This window comes from Mixophyes fleayi, chromosome 4 (assembly GCF_038048845.1).
Source record: "Mixophyes fleayi isolate aMixFle1 chromosome 4, aMixFle1.hap1, whole genome shotgun sequence".
In the NCBI taxonomy this organism is placed as follows: Eukaryota; Metazoa; Chordata; class Amphibia; order Anura; family Limnodynastidae; genus Mixophyes; species Mixophyes fleayi.
Genome location: NC_134405.1, coordinates 36,358,485 through 36,386,199, shown reverse-complemented (window position 1 = coordinate 36,386,199; position 27,715 = coordinate 36,358,485). Strand labels below are relative to the sequence as shown.

General features: G+C 40.2%; 1 protein-coding gene across 1 annotated transcript in view; it reads right to left on the bottom strand.

The window, feature by feature from the left end:
* Positions 1-889: 889 nt before the first annotated feature.
* Positions 890-27,715, bottom strand: part of LOC142150616 (uncharacterized) — a 42,139-nt gene continuing 15,313 nt past the window's right edge. The window contains exons 2-4 of the mRNA XM_075205816.1: positions 23,002-23,712; positions 8,609-9,448; positions 890-1,380 (exon numbers count right to left, since the gene is read on the bottom strand). Coding sequence (XP_075061917.1) covers positions 890-1,380; positions 8,609-9,448; positions 23,002-23,712 — 2,042 coding nt within the window. The remainder of the gene's footprint in view (positions 1,381-8,608; positions 9,449-23,001; positions 23,713-27,715) is intronic.

Sequence of the window (27,715 nt, the reverse complement as noted above, 5' to 3'; positions counted from 1 at the left end):
ATTTCTAAGGCACTAGAACGAGTTTGACAACCAGCAAAATAAAATAATATGTACATGAGCAATAAAATTGTATACGTACAAGCAGCAAGCATACACTATTATACCCTGTAAAATAACATAAAGAAAACACTTGGAAAGAGGGACTTGCGTGGGTGTCAGCAGCATAGAGATGGTAATGGAGGCCAAAGGAGCTGATACCATCAAAGAGGGAAGAATTATAGAGGGAGAGGAGCAGGGGGACGAGAGCAGATTATTGGGGGATGGTGACACCTCTACTGTGTGTAAGTGACATGGACACTTTAAATGTGCTACTGGTTTAAAATAAGAACATAATAAAAAACATTCAACTTCATTAGTATCTTAATAAATCACATGACACCTTGGGACTTCTTTGTCATTGATGGTTGGTATACAGTTGCTCTCAATTACAGGGAGACCATCCCAGAGGAAAAATTCCTAAGTCTCAATGTTAGACGTTCCAGTCCAAAAAATATTTGATTTTACATACAACATTTGCCACATCCAGTAAAAGAAAATTGATTCTCTCGTTTGTGAATATTATAATGATTAAACAAGTTAACTTGTCTATGAAATACATGCTCTATTCGGAAACAAGTGACTTCCTTGTGTGACTTCTCTGGTGCGTAAGAAGTGTTATCTTTTATTTAAAACATTTGTTACATTCAGAGCACATAAATGATTTCTCTCCTGTGTGGCTTCTCTGATGACTAACAAGGTGTGAATCAGTGTTAAAACACTTGCTACATTTAGAACATGAAAAGGGCTTCTCTCCTGTGTGAATCATGTGGTGTCTAACAAGCTGTGACTTCTGTTTAAAACATTTGTTACATTCAGAGCGTGAAAAGGGTTTTTCTCCTGTTTGAATCCTCTAGTGCATGATTAATTTTGAATTGGTACGAAAATGGTTGTTACATTTAAAGCATGAATATGGTTTTTCTCCTGTGTGAAACCTCTGGTGCAGGATTAAGTGTGAATTGGTCCCAAAACATTTACTACATTCGGAGCATGAAAATGACTTCTCTCCAGTGTGAGTCCTCTGGTGATTAACAAGTAATGTCTTCTGTTTAAAACATTTGTTACATTCAGAACATGAATATGGTTTTTCTACTGTGTGGATCCTCTGATGTGTAACAAGATCTGACTTATGAGTAAAACACTTTTTACATTCAGAGCAACTAAACATTTTTTCTCCTGTGTGACTCCTCTGGTGTAGGATTAATTTTGAATTGGCACTAAAACATTTACTACATTCAGAACATGAAAATGGCTTCTCGCCTGTGTGAATCCTCTGGTGTATGATCAGGTTTGACTTCCGTGTAAACATTTTATCACACTCAGAGCATTGATATGGCCTCTGTCCTGTGAGACTCATTGTGTGTTTATTAAGTTACAAGCTATAGAAGGCTGCTTCTATTCAGAAAATAAAAATAGCTTCTGTGAATCCGCAAGTTTTATAAGCGCTGACTTCTGTAGTCGATCTAACTTATGGGTGACTCAGATATTCAGTATAGAATGTTGATTTATGGGTGTCCTGTTCTGTTGCTAGAGGGAATCCTGCTCATTAATCCACCTGTTAAAAAATAAATATATTTTATACCAAAATTATATGAATGTACATTTTACACGTTGTTTGTAAGCTGTTGACAATGGATTGTACATAATTAAGAAATTTTGATTATTTCATCTTGGAGTCCATTCTGATTTCAGACACATATATAGTAAAAAGGAAATATCAGAACAAAAAGGCGCCTAGTAGTGCAGTAATTTCCAAATCATAACTGACAACGTCCCAAAATATGCTCAAAATGTGAATTAGCCTCATACCAATGTGCATAACATGAACCAGGTTTATCTGATTATCTCTGGAGAGATTCCAAAGCTCCATGCTAAGGTCGACTCCAGATCAAAATGTTAAACATTCAAAAAGAAAAGGAATACAAATAATGTAATATGTTCTGGATTAATGTAATCATAAGATTTAAGTAATACATATCCAATGGAAAAAACAAATCCTGTGTATCTAATTTATTAAAAATTATATGGGGAATCAAACAGTGAAAATGAGATCATATTTGTATAAATAACTGAACATTCATTCAATGAATCATTGTTCCCCTCTTTGATATTTAAATGAACATTAAAGTTTTAGTGCTGAATTAGTTTACCAAAGTGCTCATGAAAATATCCTCTATAATCCCATAGTACTAATAGTGAATATATCAATATATATTATACATTTGATACCACAGCACTGATAGAGAAAACTTGCACACATGACACCACAGTACTGATAGAAAAATAATTCACAGTAGTGTACTCTTAATATTATATTTATGATTGTTAGATTGCAATAATAGCTATATAAATATTACTAAGACAAGAATACAAACAATTATAAATCACAAAATCAGCAATCACTTGTCTAAGGATCAATACATTCTAATGCATAATATAGTTACCTTACTCTGTAGATTTCTCCTTCAGTCTCTTTTCCTCATGCTCATTCTTACTGTTCCATCCTTCCAGGTCTTCAGCCACCAACTAACTAACACCAGCCTGATACAGCCTATTTATATTCATTCCTCCCCATCTCTCTTCAATAGTTCCCGGGATGACCAAAACTTATTCTCACACTATTTGTTTTCTGGTGAAATTTAAATTAGACTCTCATAAAATTAAATTATTTAATCAGCGAAGCTTCAGTTTCTGGTGTAAACCTCCTTGACATGTAAATGAGGTATACACATTCCTAAGGTCACTTACTACAAAGGAGAATTATAATTAGATCTTGGCAGGTGGTAACATCTTGCTTTCTAATTAGATCACAGCAGTCTCTGACATCCAGTTATGTCAACAAATGGAACTTTTGTTTAAGATTCTCCTATTGTCTAGGCAGAGAGAGCCACAATCTTCTCTTTTGTTCAGTTTTAGCTAGTTTGAGGTGATGACTGACTCCACACATCTCATGTAGTCTATAATGTTTTAGAAACATAAGAACTAATATTATTGTGAAGTATAATAATATATAAGAATACTGTGAAATTAGGATACAGGACATAAATTTACTAATAAGTCACTCAGGTGTTTACCTCTCAGAAAAACTTGTGACAGTAGCCAATTTATTGGTTAGAGGAGACCAGTGTCAGTATCTAATCTCTGAACATTTGGAATGAGTGCTGCCAGGATTTGAAGAAGTATCAATCATATTCTACATATTTCATACATTTACCCTGTACTAGCTGAACAGAATAAACAAAGAATCATACATGCATTTATGTTTAAGACAATGGCGGAATACGTTAAAATAAATATGGCCATATATTGTTTGAACGAATAATCTATAACAATAGGTTATAACAATTTGAATGATTTAGAAACATGTGAATATCGAAGAAGAGCTTCAGGAATTGATTATATGATATAGGGAAATAGTCCTAATTATTATATTTTCAATAGACACAAAAAAATATTAAATCAGATCAAAATCAATTCTTCCCTTTGGCATTTTTATATGGTTCACTATTCTTCTTTCTGATACACCTTCTTGACTATCAATTGTAAATTATGTTACTGCTTTTAGACTAATTAGTGTTCAGTGGGGGGATTGAACATTTTAACATTACCAAAAGAATTATATACGTTTTATATTTTTATATTTCCCAGTAACTGAGTGGACCTCTACATATAATAAACACCACTTTCCTCTGCTTTGTATACATTAGTATGAAGATCAAGAAAGTAGCAGGGTAAGATCATACTGGAGGATACACTGAGGTTGGTTGGGTCCTGGACTTATAAGGAAGTGGAGGGTTTTAGAGATTCAAAGTAAGTTTTTAAGGTGGATGACAAAGGGGGTAAGTAATAAAATAGGAGGTTCCCAAGGAAAAGGAACTGAGGGCAAAATAGGATAGTTACAGCTTTGTTCAGCGAATTTTGACGGAGCCTGTGCAAGTGTCCGATCTGCTCAGTAATATCACCTCACTGCTTCCAGAGAACTATAAATACAGCTGCATTAGTGTGAGAAGCAGCGGTACGTTTTATGTACTTCCGAAAGTAGCTATAAATGAGAGAAGACCACCCGGCAGACCAATAGTTTCAGGTCTAGACAACCTAACGGAGAAAGCTAGTATATATGTTTACACCTATTTGAGAGAATTTGAATTCTTCTTGCCTTTATATGTACAAGACACCTTATATGTCCTTAGTAAAATACAACATATCACGGTACATGAGAACACTTGGTTATGTACATGTGATGTGGAGGCTCTACACACTAGTATTGAGCATCAAAAAGGTTTAGAAGCTGCCAGACAATTTTTAGAGACCAAAGTGAGAAATGAACTTAATAGCTTTGTTCTAAACCTATTAGAATTTGTCCTGATAAAAAAAGAAAACAGCAACAAACAGTATTCTCCACACATCTAGCTCTGATCTCCCTTCTACAATTCGTTGTATCCCTAAAGGAGAATCTCTCTGTATGAGAAGAAACTGTGGTGATTTAGCTACTATTGAGAAAAGAGCTAAGGAGTTACGTGAAAGACTCCTGAAAAGAGGGTATAGCCATAATTAGATCAAAAAAGCATATAGAGAAACTAGAACTATTAAAAAAGATTCTTTAGTCTTTCCACAAAGACAACATAAATCAGAAAATACAATCATTAGATTTGTTAGTACCTTCAACAATCAGTGGCAGCAAATTCAATCTATCCTACAAAAACATAATCACATCTTGAAATTAGATCCAGATCTTCAAGAGACAATGAGAAACAGAATACTTACCAGCTGGAGGAGATCGAAGAATCTACATGACTTATTTGTACATAGTCATTTTCAGGACAATTCAAAACAGATGATAATTAGAAAAACAATAACTGGATTTTACCCTTGTGGGAAATGTAAAGTCTGCAAATATACAAAGAAGACCCACCAATTTGTGGACAAATTTGCTAATCGCCACACCATTGAAAGCTTTTTAATTGTGACACACAAGGTGTCATATATTGTCTCACCTGTCCTTGTGCGTTAAGCTATATTGGGATGACTAGCAGACCTTTTAAACATTGACTGCTAGAACATGTAGGCAACATTCTGAATGCCGAACAAGATGCCAAGATAATTAAAACTTTAACTTCATTAGCCAGACATTTCTTAAAGGCACATAACAACAACGCCAAATACTTAGTAGCTTATGGAATGGAAAAAATAAATCTTGGAACTAGAGGTGGCGATATTAAACAGACGTTGTTGAAACATGAAGTGAAAATAATCTTCTTAAAGGGGACAATTTATCCTAAGGGATTAAATGATAACAATAATTATACAGCTTTTCTCTGATTGATGGAGTGATACAATAAGATCCAAAGGGATTATCATATGGACCCTCACTGTATTTCATTTGCTAATACTGATACATTTGGGTGGAACCACAGCCATAATAAATTATGCAAAGGACCATTATAGAGAATTTTTATTTGACTTTAACTGCCAATATTAATATATTGGGGTGGAACTATAGTTACATAATGGGTTATATATATTAAGATTCAATAAAATCTTAATGATTTAGTTACAATTATATATAATCTACAATTGTTAGTGTCTTATAGGGAGATATATATAAGAGTATACTTAATTTGAACTTATGCAGTTGTTTAAAAAAATAAAAATTTCATTATTATTATAATATAGTTTTTGTCACTTAGAATCACATAAAACTAACATAAAGAACACAAAAATGAAAAGTAATACATTAAATAATATAAATTAAAACTAAATATTTAAAAAATAAAAAATGAAATACAAATACAAAATATAAAATAAATATTAATTAATATTAAAAAAAAATAAAAATAATTAACAATTTTAAAAAATTAAAAATAAAAAATAGTCAAAAATATTAACAATTATTGCAAAATTTAATGAATATGTTATAACAAAATAACAAACTATTAATATTAGTCACACCATCACTTACCTCACTTTGGATATAACAATCCCTTATTATAGTTTAATTTGGATACTTTAATCCCTTATCTTCAACACTTTTTGGCATCAAGCACTTTATTTATACATTATTATCACTTTATTTTCTTTTTTGTTTTAATTTGATTCAGAATTTCATTATGGTACATATCTGAATTCTATATCACCGTAAACAACATATAGATCTTTAGTGATCTTGATTAATTATGGTTAACTTGATCACATATGATTAAAATCTGCTAGACCTAGTAGCAACTATAGTAAATCCCATTTTATTAAGCCGTATTATTAAGTATATTTATAGTTCCCTTCCTTATTATCGGCAATGCAATGCATTTGGACCAATAGAAATCCGAATGGGAGGAGTTCGTATTATAACCATCAGAGATTGGCTGTATATCACGTCATGAGGTTAAGCCCCACACTGACAGTATTTAATAACCGTCAGAACAGTCTCTCGGCTTGCCTTGAATAAGCACACAGCGAAACGCGCGTCAGCGTATCGCTGGATGCACTAGATTATACTTGACTAAAGGGGAAATAAGAAATGAGAAATTGCTCCAGCAAAACCAGAGATATTCTGGAGCTTTTTGTAGGCAGATAGTTAGCCGCCGCTGTATACTTGAAAGCTGTTTGAGAGTATAATTTATAATACTGGCGCCACTACCACTACATAACTGGAAACTGATTGAGAGTATAACAAACAATACTGGCACTACCACAACATATCTAACAAATGAGACTATCTTTTACCTGATGGGGTATATGGATCTAAGAAGAATGGGAGCTAATTGAGAGACTAGCGAGTAATATTAATGTTACTGCTATATATAATCACAAGACCATCCACATCAGATGTGTAATATAGAAACTATGACTTGCTTCAACAAATCCTAGTTAGTGTAGAGCCTCTCTAGGTAGATAGCAAATCATCTCCGTGTATTACTAAAGCTGATCAAGAGAATAGTGAGTAACACTGGTGTCATTATCATATATGCATTTAATGAGATTATTCACAGCCAATGTATTTGGAGATATGAAAAGCGGGTATTACTCTACCTCTATTATATATTATACTCCCCATTATATTAAGACACGTTGCCTGGCGCACCCAGTCACTTTTAATTACACACAGTGATTTTATTGAAGATATACTTTTTTATATCGCTGATTTAATCTAAACAATAAAAGTTAAGTTTTAAAAGTTAATATCCTTTAATATTGAGAACCAATGTGCACCTATTTATTTCCATTCAACTTTGTTGAAGATTGTACATGGCAAGGAGAGGACCTGGGAGGAGTGAGGGTGTTCTGTACACAGTACAGAGTAAGCATACAGTGCACATTGCTTTGCAGAGACGAAATTTCATTTTGCGGTTCAAGATGGCCATCGGCGCACTCTCGCTGTTGTTTGCTGTGTGGAAGGTGCACGACCATTTCCAGTCTGCATAAGGACCTGAGTTTTGCACCAGCTCAGAGCTGGAAGAGATTACGTCTCATCCTATACTTTAAATTGGATACATTTAAAACCTCCATATTGAACTCCAAACAATGTAATAAAAAGGTTGACAGACAAATAATCGTCACATGGAATTTTCAAAAAATCCTTTATTTCTAAGGCACTAGAACGAGTTTGACAACCAGCAAAATAAAATAAAATGTACGTGAGCAATAAAATTGTATACGTACAAGCAGCAAGCTTACACTATTATACCCTGTAAAATAACATAAAGAAAACACTTGGAAAGAGAGACTTGCGTGGGTGACAGCAGCATAGAGATGGTAATGGAGGCCAAAGGAGCTGATACCATCACAGAGGGAAGAATTATAGAGGGAGAGGAGCAGGGGGACGAGAACAGATTACTGGGGGATGGTGACAGGTAGTGGCAGAGGAGGGAAAATAGAGACAGAACTAGAGACCCATAAGGAGTAGATGGTGAGTAGCAGTTGAACCATATAAGGGCAGTTTCACAGAAGCTAATGAAGAGAAGGGATTGCTGGAGGAGAGGGTGGTCAATGGTGTCTAGTTGTGCAGAGGTCTAGAAAGATAAGCAGGATGAAAAAACACTTAGATGGGACCTTAGTGAGGGTGGCTTCATTGGAGTTGAGGGGATAAAAACCAGATTGAAGAGGATCAAAAAGGGGAGTGGGAGGAAACGAAGATAGAGATATGGTTGTAGCCCCTATTACCAGTCCCTCTCATGATTATTTAATCGGTTTGCAGAGTGAATCGAATGCACTTTGTAAATTACCTCCACTGTGTGTAAGTGACATGGACACTTTAAATGTGCTAATGTTTAAAATAAGAACATAATAAAAAACATTCAACTTCATTAGTATCTTAATAAACCACATGACACCTTGGGACTTCTTTGTCATTGATGGTTGGTATACAGTTGCTCTCAATTACAGGGAGACCATCCCAGGGGAAAAATTCCTAAGTCTCAATGTTAGACGTTCCAGTCTAAAAAATATTTGATTTTACATACAACATTTGCCACATCCAGTAAATAAAAATTGATTCTCTCCTTTGTGAATATTATAATGATTAAACAAGTTAACTTGTCTATGAAATACATGCTCTATTCGGAAACAAGTGACTTACTTGTGTGACTTCTCTGGTGCGTAAGAAGTGTTATCTTTTGTTTAAAACATTTGTTACATTCAGAGCATATAAATGGTTTCTCTCCTGTGTGGCTTCTCTGATGACTAACAAGGTGTGAATCAGTGTTAAAACACTTGCTACATTTAGAACATGAAAAGGGCTTCTCTCCAGTGTGAATCATGTGGTGTCTAACAAGGTGTGACTTCTGTTTAAAACATTTGTTACATTCAGAGCATGAAAATGGTTTTTCTCCTGTGTGAATCCTCTGGTGCATGATTAATTTTGAATTGGTACGAAAATGTTTGTTACATTCAGAGCATGAATATGGTTTTTCTCCTGTGTGAAACCTCTGGTGCAGGATTAAGTGTGAATTGGTCCCAAAACATTTACTACATTCGGAGCATGAAAATGACTTCTCTCCAGTGTGACTCCTCTGGTGACTAATAAGGTGTGATTTCTGTTTAAAACATTTACTACACTCGGAGCATGAAAATGATTTCTCTCCAGTGTGAATCCTCTGGTGACTAATAAGGTGTGATTTCTGTTTAAAACATTTACTACATTCAGAACATGAAAATGGGTTTTCTCCTGTGTGGATCCTCTGATGTGTAACAAGATCTGACTTATGAGTAAAACACTTGTTACATTCAGAGCAACTAAACATTTTTTCTCCTGTGTGAATCCTCTGGTGTAGGATTAATTTTGAATTGGCACTAAAACATTTACTACATTCAGAACATGAAAATGGCTTTTCGTCTGTGTGAATCCTCTGGTGTATGATCAGGTTTGACTTCCGTGTAAACATTTTATCACACTCAGAGCATTGATATGGCCTCTGTCCTGTGAGACTCATTGTGTGTTTATTAAGTTACAAGCTATAGAAGGCTGCTTCTATTCAGAAAATGAAAATAGCTTTTGTGAATCCTCAAGTTTTATAAGAGCTGACTTCTGTAGTGGATATGACTTGTGGGTGACTCAGATATTCAGTATAGAATGTCGTTCTATGGGTGTCCTCTTCTGCTGCTAGAGGGAATCCTGCTCATTAATCCACCTGTTGAAAAAATAAATATATTTTATACCAAAATTATATGAATGTACATTTTACACGTTGTTTGTAAGCTGTTGACAATGGATTGTACATAATTAAGAAATTTTGATTATTTCATCTTGGAATACATTCTGATTTCAGACACATATATAGTAAAAAGGAAATATCAGAACAAAAAGGCGCCTAGTAGTGCAGTAATTTCTAAATCATAACTGACAACGTCCCAAAATATGCTCAAAATGTGAATTAGCCTCATACCAATGTGCATAACATGAACCAGGTTTATCTGATTATCTCTGGAGAGATTCCAAAGCTCCTTGCTAAGGTGGACTCCAGATCTAAAGTTATACATTCAAAAAGAAAAGGAATACAAATAGTGTAATATGTTCTGGATTAATGTAATCATAAGATAGAAGTGATACATACACAATGGAAAAAACAAATCCTGTGTATCTAATTTATAAAAGATTATATGGGGAATCAAACAGTGAAAATGAGATCATATTTGTATAAATAACTGAACATTCACTCAATGAATCATTGTTTCCCTCTTTGATATTTAAATGAACATAAAAAGTTTTAGTGCTGAATTAGTTTACCAAAGTGCTCATGAAAATATCCTATATAATCCCATAGTACTAATAGTGAATATATCAATATATATTATACATTTGATACCACAGCACTGATAGAGAAAACTTGCACACATGACACCACAGTACTGATAGAAAAATAATTCACAGTAGTGTACTCTTAATATTATGTTTATGATTGTTAGATTGCAATAATAGCTATATAAATATTACTAAGACAAGAATACAAACAATTATAAATCACAAAATCAGCAAGCACTTGTGTAAGGATCAGTACATTCTAATGCATAATATAGTTACCTTACTCTGTAGATTTCTCCTTCAGTCTCTTTTCCTCATGCTCATTCTTACTGTTCCATCCTTCCAGGTCTTCAGCCACCAACTAACTAACACCAGCCTGATACAACCTATTTATATGCATTACTCCCCATCTCTGTCTTAAATAGTTCCCGGGATGACCAAAACTTATTCTCACACTATTTGTCTTCTGGTGAAATTTAAATTAGTCTCTCATAAAATTAAATTATTTAATCAGAGCAGCTTCAGTTTCTGGTGTATACCTCCTTGACATGTAAATGAGATATAAACATTCCTAAGGTCACTTACTAAAAGGAGAATTGTAATTAGATCTTGGCAGGTGATAACATCTTGCTTTCTAATTAGATCACAGCAGTCTCTGACATCCTGTTATGTCAACAAATGGAACTTTTGTTTAAGATTCTCCTATTGTCTAGGCAGAGAGAGCCATAATCTTCTCTTTTGTTCAGTTTTAGCTAGTTTGAGGTGATTACTGACTCCACACATCTTATGTAGTCTATAATGTTTTAGAAACATAAGAACTAATATTATTGTGAAGTATAATAATATATAAGAATACTGTGAAATTAGGATACAGGACATAAATTTACTAATAAGATACTCAGGTGTTTACCTCTCGGAAAAACTTGTGACAGCAGCCAATTTATTGGTTAGAGGGAGACCAGTGTCAGTATCTAATCTCTGAACATTTGGAACGAGTGCTGCCAGGATTTGAAGAAGTATCAATCATATTCTATATATTTCATACATTTACCCTGTACTAGCTGAACAGAATAAACAAAGAATCATACATGCATTTATGTTTAAGACAATGGCGGAATACGTTAAAATAAATATGGCCATATATTGTTTGAACGAATAATCTATAAAAATAGTTTATAACAATTTGAATGATTTAGAAACATGTGAATATTGAAGAAGAGCTTCAGGAATTGATTATATGATATAGGGAAATAGTCCTAATTATTATATTTTTAATTGACACAAAAAAATATTAAATCAGATCAAATCAATTCTTCCCTTTGGCATTTTTATATGGTTCACTATTCTTCTTTCTGATACACCTTCTTGACTATCAATTGTAAATTATGTTACTGCTTTTAGACTAATTAATGTTCAGTGGGGGGATTGAACATTTTAACATTACCAAAAGAATTCTATAAGTTTTATATTTTTATATTTCCCGGTATAAGAGTGGGGCTCTACATATAATAAACAGCACTTTCCTCTGCTTTGTATACATTAGTATAAAGATCAAGAAAGTAGCAGGGTAAGATCGTACTGGAGGATACACTAAGTTTGGATGGGTCCTGGACCTATAGGAAAGTGGAGCATTTTAGGTATTCAAAGTAAGCTTTTTAATATGGATGACAAAGGGGATAAGTAATAAAATTAGAGGTTCCCAAAGAGAAGGAACTGAGCACAGGAGGGCAAAATAGTCAATGTTGGGTGGAAGGGAGACAGATGGGCTAATTACCAGAGAAGCTGAATGTTTGCAGATTCACGACAAGGAGTAAACATATCAATCTGCGGAATATTGAAGTCGACGATATTCAGCGACTTTGTGGCAGGATTTAAAATGGCAATGTCTTCAAAGGCAAGTTTTGTCACACGCCAGTCCCATAAACAGGTACCCGCTATGTTACTTTCCTCTTGTAAGTGGTGATTGAACCTACTTCTTTGTTCTGAGACTTGACTTTAACACATGTGCTCCTTGTTAATTTGTTTTGGGCCTCCTCCCTATTCTCATTGGTTCTGGTATTTTGGAGCACTATTTAAACCTCCCATGGTTCTCTGTTCTTTGTCTGTTCTTCGTGTTACCCACTCAGTACGAGGATTTGACTTCCATAGGTCTGACTTACCTATTATCCGTTGAACGTCTGGAATCAGCTGTACTCTTCACTGCTACTGTTTGTTTCACCTGGACTCATAATAGCGGTTGAACAACTCGTCTTGTAGCACCTTGTTCGGTCCAGCTGTTTTAACACTGTTATTGCCTCACTATCAGGACTACTACCAAATTGCTTACCACTTGTAGTTCCACGAACTGCTCAGCTACAATTCCCTTCTTCGCTACTCCTAGGTAACGAACTGTTTGATATACCTGATATCCCTGTATTCATCTCTGCTGCTTGGGATTGTTATCTGTGGATCAACGGGTTCAACGCTTTTGCCTTTTCTACAACAGGAATTACCACTATGCCAGTAACTCCCCTGCTACGTTGAATTATCTTCGTTTACGGATCAGCTAGTTCTAAACTATCATTCTGTTCGAACTGTCTCTGTATTAGTGATTCGCCTTCTATGCTGTGAGTTATTAATATTGGATCTAGCTATTCTCCCTCCGTCATCTTCAGCGTTGAACTGTTGCTCTGCTCACTCCCTGCAGTTGTCAAGGGTTACCAACTATGAAGTAGCGTGTTGTGACTCATCACTTCACCCTGACCAAGTTGCTGTGTGTTCAGTCTTTGCCGTTATCTCAAGTTATCCTATCATTCAATTATACCAGTATCCATTACTATTACTTGGCAGCACCCCCTAGTCTGTAGCTACTATTTCTCAGTACTACTGCTACCTGTGTTGCCAGTGAGCTATGAACTTTTAACTCTTGTATTTGAATTCTCTTGTTTATCCATCGTGTCTAAAACTCCACTACCATCTGCCAGCACTCGTTTGGGAGACCGCGACCTGCGGGACAGGAGCAGTGAAGTCCATATTCCCTTGTGGGGATCACTGGCAAAGACCTCCTACCCATTAGACTCCACACTAATGGGCGAGGTCCATCTCGGCAGAGACAAGGGATCTATTAATTCATTCAGAGTCATGACAGCCGGTAATGACATTGCCATTTTAAATCTGCCCTGTAAAGTCTGCAAGAATTGGCGATTTTCAGAATGTGTGGATTGATACATTTACCCCCAGGGCAATTACAGCCTTGCTCAGAGAATTTTGTTTGATGATTCATAGAAAATGCACAGTAAGGGGCGTGGCCTGGACGCCATAGTAGCTGGCAGCATTTTCTAAGAGCTCCTCGATCCACTCTAGGAAAAACCCTCTTTCCCTTAAAATACCCGTATTCTGGCTGGCCAAATCGGGTCCTGGTGGAACTGGGAGGCGTTAGAGTGCACTTGGGCTCAAGTGTGACTGCTGGACCCGTCGGACAGAAAGATAGTACGCTGTGGACATCGGAACCCGGCCGGGTTGCATCTTCCCTGTAAATAGCCCCTCTCCTGCTGTACAACTTACCGGCAAACGAGCCTCCGCCGGGGTCAGGACATCGCTGGTCGCCTTAGTTAGTGCGGGGGCCTAATTCCGGTTCAGAAGCCTGGGCCTCAGGTAACAACTGTAATATGCTAAGACATTCAGCGCTATCTGGTTCTCACGAAACACAAGAATAGGTGCAGATAAACTCCACCTTAATCACAATGCAAACTTGTTCAGCCCTTCATTAACAAGTATTGTAGAACAGTTCATATATTCGTCTCTATCTTGCAGAGATGTTAATGATGATCTTTTCACATCATAAGTAGTTTATTTCAAAGAAATAAGCACCTCCCCATCACCTTCGTGGTAATAATATAAGATGGACTCCTACCAGATTGTAGAATAATGTGAGCTTGTAAGTATTTAGAGGACTTCTCCCAACTTAGAATTCCTGTATAACAAATATCTCGCTGTTCATCTCCTCTCCAACATGGATGACATCAGTTCCAATTCACAAAAGGGAAATAAACAGAATCTGGCGTGATATCGTTTAAATTTTCCAAAATGTATTAAAACTACACATAAAATCACAATAATAAGTGAATACTCCTACCAGAGATATGGTCTTTATCGCATATAGGGAAGAAATCAGATGTTATTGATCCCGGGCTATTTTTCTTCACTTTTATGCCATACAGTCAATCTCTAGCAAGCTGTTAAAATGTCTTCATAAATCAGTCATACCGCTCCGACGTGTTTCAACCGTCTTGCGGTCTTTGTCAAGGAGATATGACTGATCCTAAAACCCATAGCTACTTAAACCGGATGTAGCCAATCCGGAATAGTTATGATATCAATATGTCACGCTATGTTAAATATAAATGAAATTGTATATTCGATGTGCTAAATAATGCAATATGTTCCGATGGGCATAAAATGAGACATAAAATACAATTCAGATATCTACATCTCTTAAAAATAATAAATCCATCGTAACTAAACCGGATATGGCGAATCGATATCAGTGGGAATCTTGGGAAATGTAGTTCACACTTCGTACAGGGCTCCAAATGTCAAAAATCGGATGTGACGTATCGCTACTAGCCCTCACTGATATCAATATAATCCACAGTGCATGATATATATCGCTAATACATCTGACATATTGGGTAGAAATATACATTAAATATAAAACATAAAACATAATTTCATGACTTTATGCACTGTAGAACTCAGATCACCAAAAGTGGCGTATCGTTACCAGAGCTTAATGTTGTAATGCAGTCTATAATGTGTAACATACATCGTCAAACCATCTGATATATTCAGTTAGGATTTACAATAAATATAGAACACAATATCATGACTGTCAAGTGTATATGACCGAAAGAGAAAGGGGCACGGCTTTTTGACTCTAGAAGTGAAGTGAGGGATTGAGGAGGACTCCTGAGATACTCCCCAAGAGAGTTGCTGATCGCCCAGCGCTGCTCCTGACATCCCCTTGGAGCCACCGAGGCTGTTCACTGCTCTCTTCAGTGAAACGTATTCAGAGTGGGAACTGTGACCAGGATTGGCTGATCATCCTGACAGCGCTGCGCTACAGGTCAGTCTGGGGCTTTCAGAGAGGGATCTACATTCAACTTGATACCAAGGATCCCCACAGTTGAAAAGTTTACTGAATGCCTGTGTTGCCTGTGTAGCTTATGCCAAGCTGAGAGTAAAATTATCCACCCCAGCCTCTATTATCTACCTGCTGCAGATCCTGATCAGCTAAAATCAAAATCATCTGCTTTACTCAGTTGCTCCAACACTTTCAGTACCCAGGCTGTAATTTATCTATAGACCCACTATCAGTCCTATTTGCTGCGGGTTGCCGCCATCTAGTGGTCATATGTTTTATTGCAATGTATTGACTGGGTGACAGCTGCCAGATGACAGTGAATCCAGTTTCAGCTAATATTCGCATGTAAATTACCAGATGTTCTGACCACCGCCCGCATGTGTCCTACTATACGAGATTGAGCACGACTAAATCATAGGATCAAACCTCATGTTGTGTCAATAGTGTAACGTGGAAGGATCACCCGGTAATTAACTGACCTCCTTATCTATAACAATATAGAGCTCCGTCTGGTTACCTCCCTCCAGAGCTTCTGCAAAGTTGAGTCTGCATATCTGATTGACACTCCCATTAAACTAAGTGCCCTGACAATGTACCCAGATGGCTCCAAGAAGGATCAAAAAGATCAAAAAGCTTAACCCGCCTAGCACAACTGCGCAGCTTCCCTTCTTTAGACAAAACAAACAGCAATCTATGTCCCCCCTTCGGGAAGCGGGGAGTGGACGGGGTGATCACTCTGAACAGCTGGATATTACCTTGACATCTACCCCACCTTCTGAGTCCCCTATTCGTATGACCGATCCTGAGGCACCGATTTTGCTTAAGTCAATGCAATCCTTATTACCTTCTTTGAAAGCCGACTTATCATCGGAACTGAGAGCCTCCATGAAAGCCATTCAAGCAGAGGTGGCTGCATTAGGTTCCAGGATGGTCCAGCTAGAGAACAAGTCAGAAGAGGTGGTCTCCTCACATAATGAGCTAATTACATCTCATGAACAACTGGGGGCAGAGGTTGCCACCATGAGGGATAAGATGGAGGATATGGAGGATAGATCGCGTCGCAACAACCTCAAAATTCGGGGAATACCAGAGCAGATCTCAAATGCAGATTTACCATCCTTTGCCACAAATCTGTTTCAGAAACTTCTCCCTTCTGCTTCCATATTAGACTTAAACATTGACCGCATACACTGGCTCCCTAAAAATAAGAGAGTTCCAGACACCGTTCCCAGAGATACCTTATTATACATCCACTTCTTCCATATTCAGGAACGTATCCTGCGGGCAGCCAGGGAAGCAGAGGGCACAGATCTCCTACAGGACATTCAAGTGTTCCCAGATTTTTCCCAACACACGGTGGCGAAGCGAAGAGCTTTCCAATCAGTCACTAGAGCTCTAAGAAGTAATGATATTTCCTACAGATGGGGGTTCCCAGTGAAACCATTAATCTACAGACACAACGTGCTACATATCATAAACTCAGCTGAGGAAGGGACAAAGCTCCTAATGTCCTGGAACCTTCCGGTTATACAGTCTGATCCCAAAGCTAGAACCCACATTTCCAACGATTGGTCTACTCAGGGGGGATCGAGACGTAGAGAATCTCCGTCTCGGGAGGAACTCCCTAGTTCGGTTTGAGCTCTTTCTTATTTGGACTGAGACCCAAGTACACATTCTTCCTCTGATAATGAAAATAGTCGGTCAGAGCTATACAAACTCTCCGGGGACTCTTCTCCTTAAAGACAATACAGAAAGATCCGTTGGAGCAAGTACTTATCAAGTCCATCCGACTATTTCTGGGCTAAACTTACATTTATTCTCTAACAACCCTCTGACCCACAAACCAAACTACATTGTGAACACATTTAGTTCCACTAATCACTTTTTCTATTTTAATCTGTTAGATTCAATATACACTCTGATACACTTATCATTATATAAAGTGCTGTGGAATATGTTAATGCTGTATAAATCAAAGTTTCTATTAACAATTGTCTGTAAAGTAACATATGTAACTAACCCCTAACCCTCTAACTCCCACCGCCTCTTCGCCACCTTCAGCACTCTCCTGGCCCCCTCCCCCCCCTCCCTCCTCCCTGACTGCCTCCGATTTCGCCTCCTTCTTCTCCTCTAAAATCAAGGCCATCCGACTTGAAATCTCCTCCTCCACTCTCTCTTCCACCCCTCCCACTCTTCCGTCCTCCCCCTCCCTCCTGTTATTATTCTACTATTTATATGCATTTATCTTGTTTTTCCTGATTTTATATTTACCAGCAACTACTTTTACCTGTTATTTTTCTTGCCTATTTCCATTGTCCTTATTACCTCTCCTTCTGTTATTCCTTGCCTTCCACGCCCTAATTGGTTGTTGTCCTCCATCTTGCTATTGTCTCCCTGCTTATTCTTACCTGTTATCCGCTGTCCTTATTATCTTACTGTTCTGCTATCATTCTTACCTGTTTTCATTGTTCTTATTATCTCACTGTACTGTTGTTCCAAGCCCTCCATGCCCTAATTCGTTATTGTCTTCCACCTTGTCATTGTCTTCCTGCCATTGTTCTTACCTGTTTTTCACTGTCCTCACTATCTCACTGTTCTGTTACTCTCTCTCCCTACTATGCCTCCCCGCTCTCACTCCATACCCATACTCTCCCCCCGCCCTACCTCTCCCGTTCCTCCCCGCCCTCCCCCGTGCGCTGCTCATCTTGCTAACCTCATCCCCATTTCCCCCCTCTCTTCTCCCCCTTTCTTCTGTGCCCTCTGGAATGCCAGATCCGTCCGCAACAAGCTAACTACTATCCACAACCTCTTTCGATCCAACTCCTTTAACCTTCTTGCCGTTACTGAAACCTGGCTCTCCGATTCTGATACTACTTCCCCCGCTGCCCTCTCCTATGGTGGCCTCTCCTTCACCCACTCCGCCAGGCCTGGTGCCCGCCCAGGCGGTGGAGTGGGCCTCCTCCTCTCCTCCACCTGTACTTTTCGTGTCATTCCCCCTGAACCCTCCCTCTCCTTCTCCTCCTTTGAAGCTCACTCTATCCGCCTCTTCTACCCCATCCACCTCCGCGTCAATGTCATCTACCGCCCCCCTGGCCCCACCTCCCTCTTCCTTGACAACTTTGCTAGCTGGCTTCCTCACCACCTCTCCTCCGATCTCCCCTCAATCATTCTCGGTGACTTTAACATCCCCATCAACAACCCCACCTACCCTGCTTCCAGCAAACTGCTCACCCTCTCTTCCTCCCTTGGTCTAACCCAATGGACCTCCACCTCTACCCACTGCCTTGGTCACTCCCTTGATCTTGTCTTCTCCTACCTATGTAGTCTCTCCGACTTCTCCATCTCTCTCTTTCCTCTATCCGACCACCATCTCCTCTCCTTCTCTCTCTCCTCTTCTCCTGCTCCCCTCCCCCTGCCCAAACCTACTCTGTCCAAACGCAACCTCGACACTCTTGACCCTGCCTCTCTGTCCTCCTCTCTCGATAACCTCCTTTCTCCCCTTTCCTCCCAGGCCTGCCCCAACCAGGCGGTCTCCCTCTAGAATCACACCCTCACCTCCGCTCTGGACGCGGTCACCCCTGCCCACTCCGTCCACCCCCGCTGCTCCAAACCCCAACCCTGGCACTCCAAATTTACCCGCTTCCTCCAAAAATGCTCCCGTACCGCCGAACGTCATTGGAGAAAATCCCGCTCCCTGGCTGACTTCCTCCACTTTAAATTTATTCTTTCATCCTACAGCTCTGCCCTCTCACTCGCTAAACAATCTTTCTTTAAATCTCGCATCTCTTCCCAGTCCTCTAACCCCCGCCACCTCATCGCCACCTTCAGCACTCTCCTGGCCCCCTCCCCCCCCTCCCTCCTCCCTGACTGCCTCCGATTTTGCCTCCTTCTTCTCCTCTAAAATCAAGGCCATCCGACTTGAAATCTCCTCTTCCACTCTCTCTTCCACCCCTCCCACTCTTCTATCCTCCCCCAACCACCTTTTCCTCCACTCCTTCCGCCCCACCATCGGCGAGGAAGTTCATTCTCTCATTTCATCCCCCCCCCACTACCTGTCCCCTGAATCCCATTCCCTCCCACCTTCTTCGGTCCCTTTCCCCCACCACCTGCTCCCACCTCGCTCACCTCTTTAATCTCTCCCTCTCCACTGGCATCTTCCCCTCCTCTTTCAAACATGCTCTTGTATCCCCCATTCTTAAGAAACCTAATCTTGACCCCACTTCTCTCTCGAACTATCGCCCCATATCTCTTCTCCCCTTTGCCTCCAAAATTCTCGAGAGGCTCGTCTGCAGCCGTCTCACCTCCTACCTTTCTGAACACTCCCTCCTTAATCATCTCCAGTCTGGTTTCCGCCCCCACTGAAACTGCCCTGGCTAAAGTCACCAATGACCTCCTCTCTGCTAAAGCCAGAGGCCACTTCTCCCTTCTCATCCTCCTTGACCTCTCTGCAGCCTTTGACACCGTTGACCACCCCCTCCTCCTTCACACTCTCCAGTCTTTCGGCCTCTCCAGCCCAGTCCTGTCCTGGTTCACCTCTTACCTTACTCACCGATCCTTCTCTGTCACCACCTCTGGGTCTCTCTCCCCCCAGTCCACCCTTCCAGTTGGGGTCCCTCAGGACCCTTACTCTTCTCTATATACACCTCCTCCCTGGGTGAACTCATCAGCTCCTTTGTCTTCAGCTACCACCTTTACGCTGATGACACTCAACTATACCTCTCCTCTCCTGATCTCTCTCCCTCCCTCCTCTCTAGGGTGTCCGCCTGCCTCTCTGCCATCTCCTCCTGGATGTCCTCTCGATTCCTCAAACTTAACCTTGCCAAAACTGAGCTCATAGTTTTTCCTCCCTCTGATACCTCATCCCCTTCTGACCTCTCCATCACTGTCGACAACACCTCTATCTCCCCTGTCCCCCAACTTCGCTGCCTTGGTGTCATCCTCGACTCCTCTCTCTCCTTTGGCCCCCACATCCTCTCTCTTGCTAAATCCTGCCGCTTCCAGCTGTGTAACATCGCTCGCATCCGGCCCTTCCTCTCCCAAGATGCAACCAAATGCCTTATCCACTCACTGATCATCTCCCGCCTGGACTACTGCAACCTCCTCCTCAATGGCCTCCCCCACTCTCATCTCGATCCCCTTCGATTAGATCTTAACGCTGCCGCTAGGCTTATTTTCCTTTCTCGCTGCTCCTCTTCTGTCTCCCCCCTCTACCTAGCCCTTCACTGGCTCCCATTCCCCTTCAGAATCTTCTTTAAGCTCCTCACACTCACCTACAAGGCCCTCACCAACTCCACTGCGCCCTACATCTCCACCCTCCTCTCTATTCATGCTCCATCCCGCCCTCTCCATTCTGCCTCTGACCGTCGCCTCTCTTCCCCCCTTATAACCTCCTCCCAGGCGCGTATCCAAGACTTCGCCCGCGCTGCCCCCCTCCACTGGAACAAGCTCCCTCCCTCCATCAGAATTTCCCCTAATCTGTCCAGTTTCAAACGGGCCCTAAAAACTCATCTTTTTCTTAAAGCCTTTCTGTCTCTCACTTAACTTCCTACCTTATCTTCTGCCTTTGTCCCCCTACTCTTCCTCTCTCCCCTGCATCTCTGTCTGTCCACCCCTCCACTTAGATTGTAGGCTCCTCTGAGCAGGGCCTTCTCTCCTCTTGTTTCCACCACGTCTAACTCTGGTATCCAGCTACTTAGTTCCCCTCCTCCTTGAGGGTCCTCCACCCCATGTCCACTCTCCCTCCCTCCTCCCCCCTGGGGGTCTCCCTGTCTTCCGAGCCCTCCTTCTTGGGCCCTCTTCTTGGGCGGATCCTGCCTCCCCCTTCCCCGACCTCTCTAGCTGTGCATTGAGCTTATTGAGTTACTGTGCTTACTCTTTACTGTACTGTGCTGTCTCCCATTGTATTGTAATTTGTTTGTCCCTGTTTGACGCTACGGACACCTTGTGGCGCCTTATAAATAAAAATAAATAATAATAATAATGCCAAATGTTTACATTTCAGTACAGATTGAACAATTCATAGTTAATACATTTGCTGTATATTAATATGGATAACTGGTGTTTGTGGGTATTTTTGTTGTTGGGTGCCAGATTGTCAGCCCTGCATCAAATATCAACTCTGTTTCCAGCTTCTAAAATGCATAAGAATGTAAAATATTTACTAACAATGAAAAAATATATTAATTCCAATAATAAAAAATAATCTGCACATTCATCCACATCTCAATCTTTATGCATCATCAAGTGTTATGGAGGCAGCTGTTGTACATGTTTTGCAGAGAGGATATTTCATCTTTCAGTTCAAGATGGCCATCGGTACACTCTTTATGTTGTTTTATGTGTGGAAGGTGCACGACCATTTACAGTCTGAATAAAGACCTGAGTTTTGCACCAGCTGAGAGCTGGAAGAGATTACGTCTCATGCTGTACTTTAAATTGGATACATTTTAAACCTCCATATTGAACTTAAACAATGTAATAATAAGGTTGATTGACAAAAACTCGTCACTTGAAATATTAAAAAAAAAAACTTTATTTCTAAGGCACCAGAACAGATTGGACAACCAGCAAAATAAAATAATATGTACATGAGCAATAAAATTGTATATGTACAGGCAGCAAGCTTACACTATTATACCCTGTAAAATAACATAAAGAAAACACTTGGAAAGAGGGACTTGCATGGGTGTCAGCAGCATAGAGATGGTAATGGAGGCCAAAGGAGCTGATACCATCACAGAGGGAAGAATTATAGAGGGAGAGGAGGGGGACGAGAACAGATTATTGGGGGACGGTGACAGGTAGTGGCAGAGAAGGGGAAAATAGAGACAGAACTAGAGACCCATAAGGAGTGGATGGTGAGTAGCAGTTGAACCATATAAGGGCAGTTTCACAGAAGCTGATGAAGAGGAGAGTTTACTGGAGGAGAGGGTGGTCAATGGTGTCTAGTTGTGCAGAGGTCTAGAAAGATAAGCAGGATAAAAAAACACTTAGATGGGACCTTAGTGAGGGTGGCTTCATTGGAGTGGAGGGGATAAAAACCAGATTGAAGAGGATCAAAAAGGGGAGTGGGAGGAAAAGAAGATAGAGATATGGTTGTAGCACCTATTACCAGTCCCTCACATGATTATTTAATCGGTTTGCAGAGTGAATCGAATGCACTTTGTAAATTACCTCCACTGTGTGTAAGTGACATGGACACTTTAAATATGCTACTGGTTTAAAATAAGAACATAATAAAAAACATTCAACTTCATTAGTATCTTAATTAACCACATGACACCTTGGGACTTCTATGTCATTGTTGGTTGGTATACAGTTGCTCTCGATTACAGGAAGACCATCCCAGGGGAAAAAATCCTCAAGTCTCAATGTTAGTCGTTCCAGTCTAAAAAATATTTGATTTTACATACATTTGCCACATCCAGTTAATGAAAATTGATTCTCTCCTTTGTGAATATTATAATGATTAAACAAGTTAACTTGTCTATGAAATACATGCTCTATTCGGAAACAAGTGACTTTCTTGTGTGACTTCCATGGTGTGTAAGAAGTGTTATCTCTTGTTTAAAACATTTGTTACATTCAGAGCACATAAATGGGTTCTTACCTGTGTGGCTTCTCTGATGCCTAACAAGGTGTGAATCAGTCTTAAAACACTTGCTACATTTAGAACATGAAAAGGGCTTCTCTCCGGTGTGAATCATGTGGTGTCTAACAAGGTTTGACTTCTGGTTAAAACATTTGTTACATTCAGAGCATGAAAATGGTTTTTCTCCTGTGTGAATCCTCTGGTGCATGATTAAATGTGAATTGGTACGAAAATGTTTGTTACATTCAGAGCATGAATATGGTTTTTCTCCTGTATGAAACCTCTGATGTAGGATTAAGTTTGAATTGGACCCAAAACATTTACTACATTCGGAGCATGAAAATGACTTCTCTCCAGTGTGAGTCCTCTGGTGACTAATAAGTTGTGATTTCTCTTTAAAACATTTGTTACACTCAGAGCATGAATATGGTTTTTCTCCAGTGTGAATCCTCTGGTGTCTAATAAGGTGTGACTTCCGTTTAAAACATTTACTACATTCAGAACATGAAAATGGGGTTTCTCCTGTGTGGATCCTCTGATGTTCAACAAGAAGTGACTTGGAAGTAAAACACTTGTTACATTCAGAACAACTAAACATTTTTTCTCCTGTGTGACTTCTCTGGTGTATGATTAATTTTAAATTGGTGCTAAAACATTTACTACATTCAGAACATGAAAATGGCTGCTCGCCTGTGTGAATCCGCAGGTGTATGATCAGCTGTGACTTCCATCTAAACATTTTATCACACTCAGAGCATTGATATGGTCTCTCTCCTGTGAGACTCATTGTGTGTTTAATGAGTAACAAGCTATAGTAGGCTGCTTCTATTCAGAAAATGAAAATAGCTTGTGTGAATCCTCAAGCTTTATAAGAGCTGACTTCTGTAGTCGATATGACTTGTGGGTGACCCAGATATTCAGTATAGAATGTTGATCTATGGGTGTCCTCTTCTGTTGCTAGAGGGAATCTTGCTCATTAATCCACCTGTTAAAAAAAATATATATATTTTATACCAAAATCATACGAATGTAATATGTCCCTCTCGTTTATAAGCTGTTGAGAATGGATTGTACATAATTAAGAAATTTTGATTTTTTCATCATGGAGTACATTCTTATTTCAGACATATATAGTAAAAAGGAAAGATCAAAACAAAAAGGCGCCTAGTAGTGCAGTAATTTCCAAATCAAAACTGACAACATCCCAAAGTATGCTAAAAAACACAATGTGAATCAGCCTCATACCAATGTGCACAACATGAATCAGGTTTATCTGATTATCTCTGGAGAGATTAAAAAGCTCTTTCCTGGTGTGGACTCCAGATCAAATGTTATACATTCAAATAGAAAAGGAATACAAATAGTGTAATATGTTCTGGATAACTGTAATCATAAGATAGAAGTGATACACACACAATGGAAAAAACAAATCCTGTGTATCTGATTTATAAAAGATTAAATGGGGAATCACTCAATGAATCATTGTTCCCCTCTTTAATATTTAAATGAACATGAAAGTTTTAGTGCTGAATTAGTTTACCAAAGTGCTTGTGAAAATATCCTCTATAATCCCATAGTACTAATAGTGAATATATCAATATAGATTATACATTTGATACCACAGCACTGATAGAGAAAACTTGCACACTTGACACCACAGTACTGATAGAAAAAGAATTCACAGTAGTGTACTCTTATTATATTTATGATTGTTAGATTGCAATATTAGCGATATAAGTATTACTAAGACAAGAATACAAACAATTATAAATCACAAAATCTGCAATCACTTGTGTATGGATCAGTACATTCTAATGCATAATATAGTTACCTTACTTTGTAGATTTCTCCTTCAGTCTCTTTTCCTCATGCTCATTCTTACTGTTCCATCCTTCCAGCTCTCCAGCCACCAACTAACTAACACCAGCCTGATACAGCCTATTTATAGTCATTCCTCCCCATCTCTCTTCAATAGTTCCCGGGATGACCAAAGCTTATTCTCAAACTATTTGTCTTCAGGTGAAATTTAAATTAGCCTCTCATAAAATCAAATTATTTCATCAGAGCAGCTTCAGTTTCTGGTGTAAACCTCCTTGATATGTAAATGAGGTATAAACATTCCTAAGGTCACATACAACAAAAGAGAATTGTAATTAGATCTCGGCTGTTGGTAACATCTTCCTTTCTAATTAGATCACAGCAGTCTCTGACATCCTGTTATGTCAACAAATGGACCTTTTGTTTAAGATTCTCCTATTGTCTAGGCAGAGAGAGCCACAATCTTCTTTTTTGTTCAGATTTAGCTAGTTTAAGGTTATTACTGCCTCTGCACAAATGAGAAACACATCTCATGGAGTCATTAATGTTTTAGAAACATAAGAAGTAATATTATTGCAAAGTATATTAATATATAGGGTTACTGGGGAATTAGGATATAGGACATAAATTTACTAATAAGTCACTCAGGTGTTTACCTCCCGGAAATACTTGTGACAGCAGCCAATTTATTGGTTAGAGGGAGACCAGTGTCAGTATCTAATCTCTGAACATTCACAACGAGTGCTGCCAAGATTGGAAGAAGTATCAATCATGTTCTATATATTTCATACATTTACCCTGTACTAGCTGAACTGAATAAACAAAGAATCATACATGCATTTATGTATTTGACAATGGCGGAATACGTTAAAATAAATATGGCCATATATTGTTTAAATGAATAACCTATAAAAATAGGTTATAACGGGGGGGGGGTGGCTAGGCAGCCATTTCAGGTGGTCGCTTTCCACATCAGCTCCTGCACTTAAATCAGGTATTTGGGGAATTACCTGTAAATTCTCGGTTCATTCTCCCTGAATCTGGCACCAGAGGATTGGGGCACTACCCTGGATATCCCAGCTGCAGCTGGTCACTCACCTCCCCCTCCCGACGGTACCGCAACTGGTTCCCGCCGCGCTGGGCCTCTCAGCTCCTGACCGCCCATACAAAGGACAACTCCCTGGGGCTTCTTTAAGCGGAGCTCCGCTTCCCATCGAGCCCCCACGGCACTCGGAGCCACAGACGCCGCCATCTGACAGGATTGGGTGAGCGGGACCCGGAGGCCTACTTCCGGAGAAGGCCTGGGGCTCAATTTCAGACCTACCCGGCGGACATCTCCACTTCCGGTTCTACCGCGGGGACTTCCGGTCGGGCGATTCGTCCCAGGGCTTCCTGCGCTGGGCCTTCAGCTTAGCTTAGAGCTTATGACTGGGCTAGAGCTCGGAGGTTCCTACCATCAGGGGTCCGCCAGCAGCTAACCACCAGGCGCACTTCCGGCCTGACAATCAGAGGCGCAGGTATATCCCCCAGCGGTGCTGGACCAGAGGACACGGGCCAAGCTTGCAGCTGAAGATTCCCGAAGAAAAACCACCCGGACTGGCGAGGAGACTGGAGAAACCACCCACTGCCAGCGCCCAACCACAGGAGCCAGGTTAGTGTGAAAAAAAACCTGCTACACACGGGGCAACTACACTACCTCTGCCCATTCTGCTTGCCTCCTTCAAGTATTCTGAGATTCTTCTAAGACTCCAGGCTTCACACCTCCTGAATCACTATAGTTCTAACCCATATTGTATTTTACCTATTATTGGAGCCGACCCCAGAGTTCCAGGGGTGCGCAATGACCCTGTAACCCCCTAAAGTGCTGACAGGGGCGGGAAGTCTTTTCCATGCTATTTAAACTCAGACCCATGTGAATTCTCTTCCCTATGTGGGCCCTCCCATTGTAATTTACTCTACTATCCGGTTTGCTCACACAGCCCCTCTTACTGCCTGACAGCCCTGCCTTTGAGGATCCTCCACAATGCCTAAGGGCAGTAAGAAATCCCACCCCAAAAGCCTCCCTCAATATTTCTCGAAGCAATCAACCTCAACCCCGCATCGGTCGAGGACGGGTTCCCGTCACACTTCTGCTGAATCTGACTCAGAGGAAGATGATACGTCCCCGATAACCAGACGGGACTTCCTAACGTTAATTAAAGAAATGAAAGAACTGAAATCTTCCGTGCACTCAGAAGTACAAGCTGCCCTCCACTCACTGCGGACAGAGGTGGCTTCAATAGGAACCCGCACTGACCAAGTTGAACAAAGATTAGAGACGGTGGTGTCCTCTCAGACAGGCATGGAGGAAGACATTGTACGCCTACGAAGGGACTTGACATCTGTCCAGGAACATCAAGAGGATATGGACAATCGGGCGAGGCGGAACAATCTGCGCCTAAAAGGCATTCCAGAAACGGTCGAACCTGCGCATCTGGACCAATACTTGAAGAAGCTTTTCTCCCAATTGGCCCCTGAGGTCCCGGAGGACCACTTATTACTGGACAGAGCCCATAGGGCCCTAAAGCCCAGATCTACTGACCAGAACCAGCCTAGAGATGTCATCTTACGACTTCACTTCTATACTACCAAAGAGATGGTCTTGCGCGGAGCCAGAAAATTACATACCTTAACATTCGAGGGTCACAACATACAGATCTTCCAGGACTTGCCACCAACCACTCTGGCCAGACGTCGGGAGCTTGCCCCGGTAACGCAAGTTCTACGAGATCATAATGTCCGTTATTGCTGGGGCTTCCCCTTCCGCCTGTTCCTCTGGCACCAGGAGAGACAGATTTCCGCCCGCACACTACCGGAGGCTCAGGCCCTCCTACACCGCTTAGGCCTTGCTCCTGAGCCCCCTACGGGCGCCTCT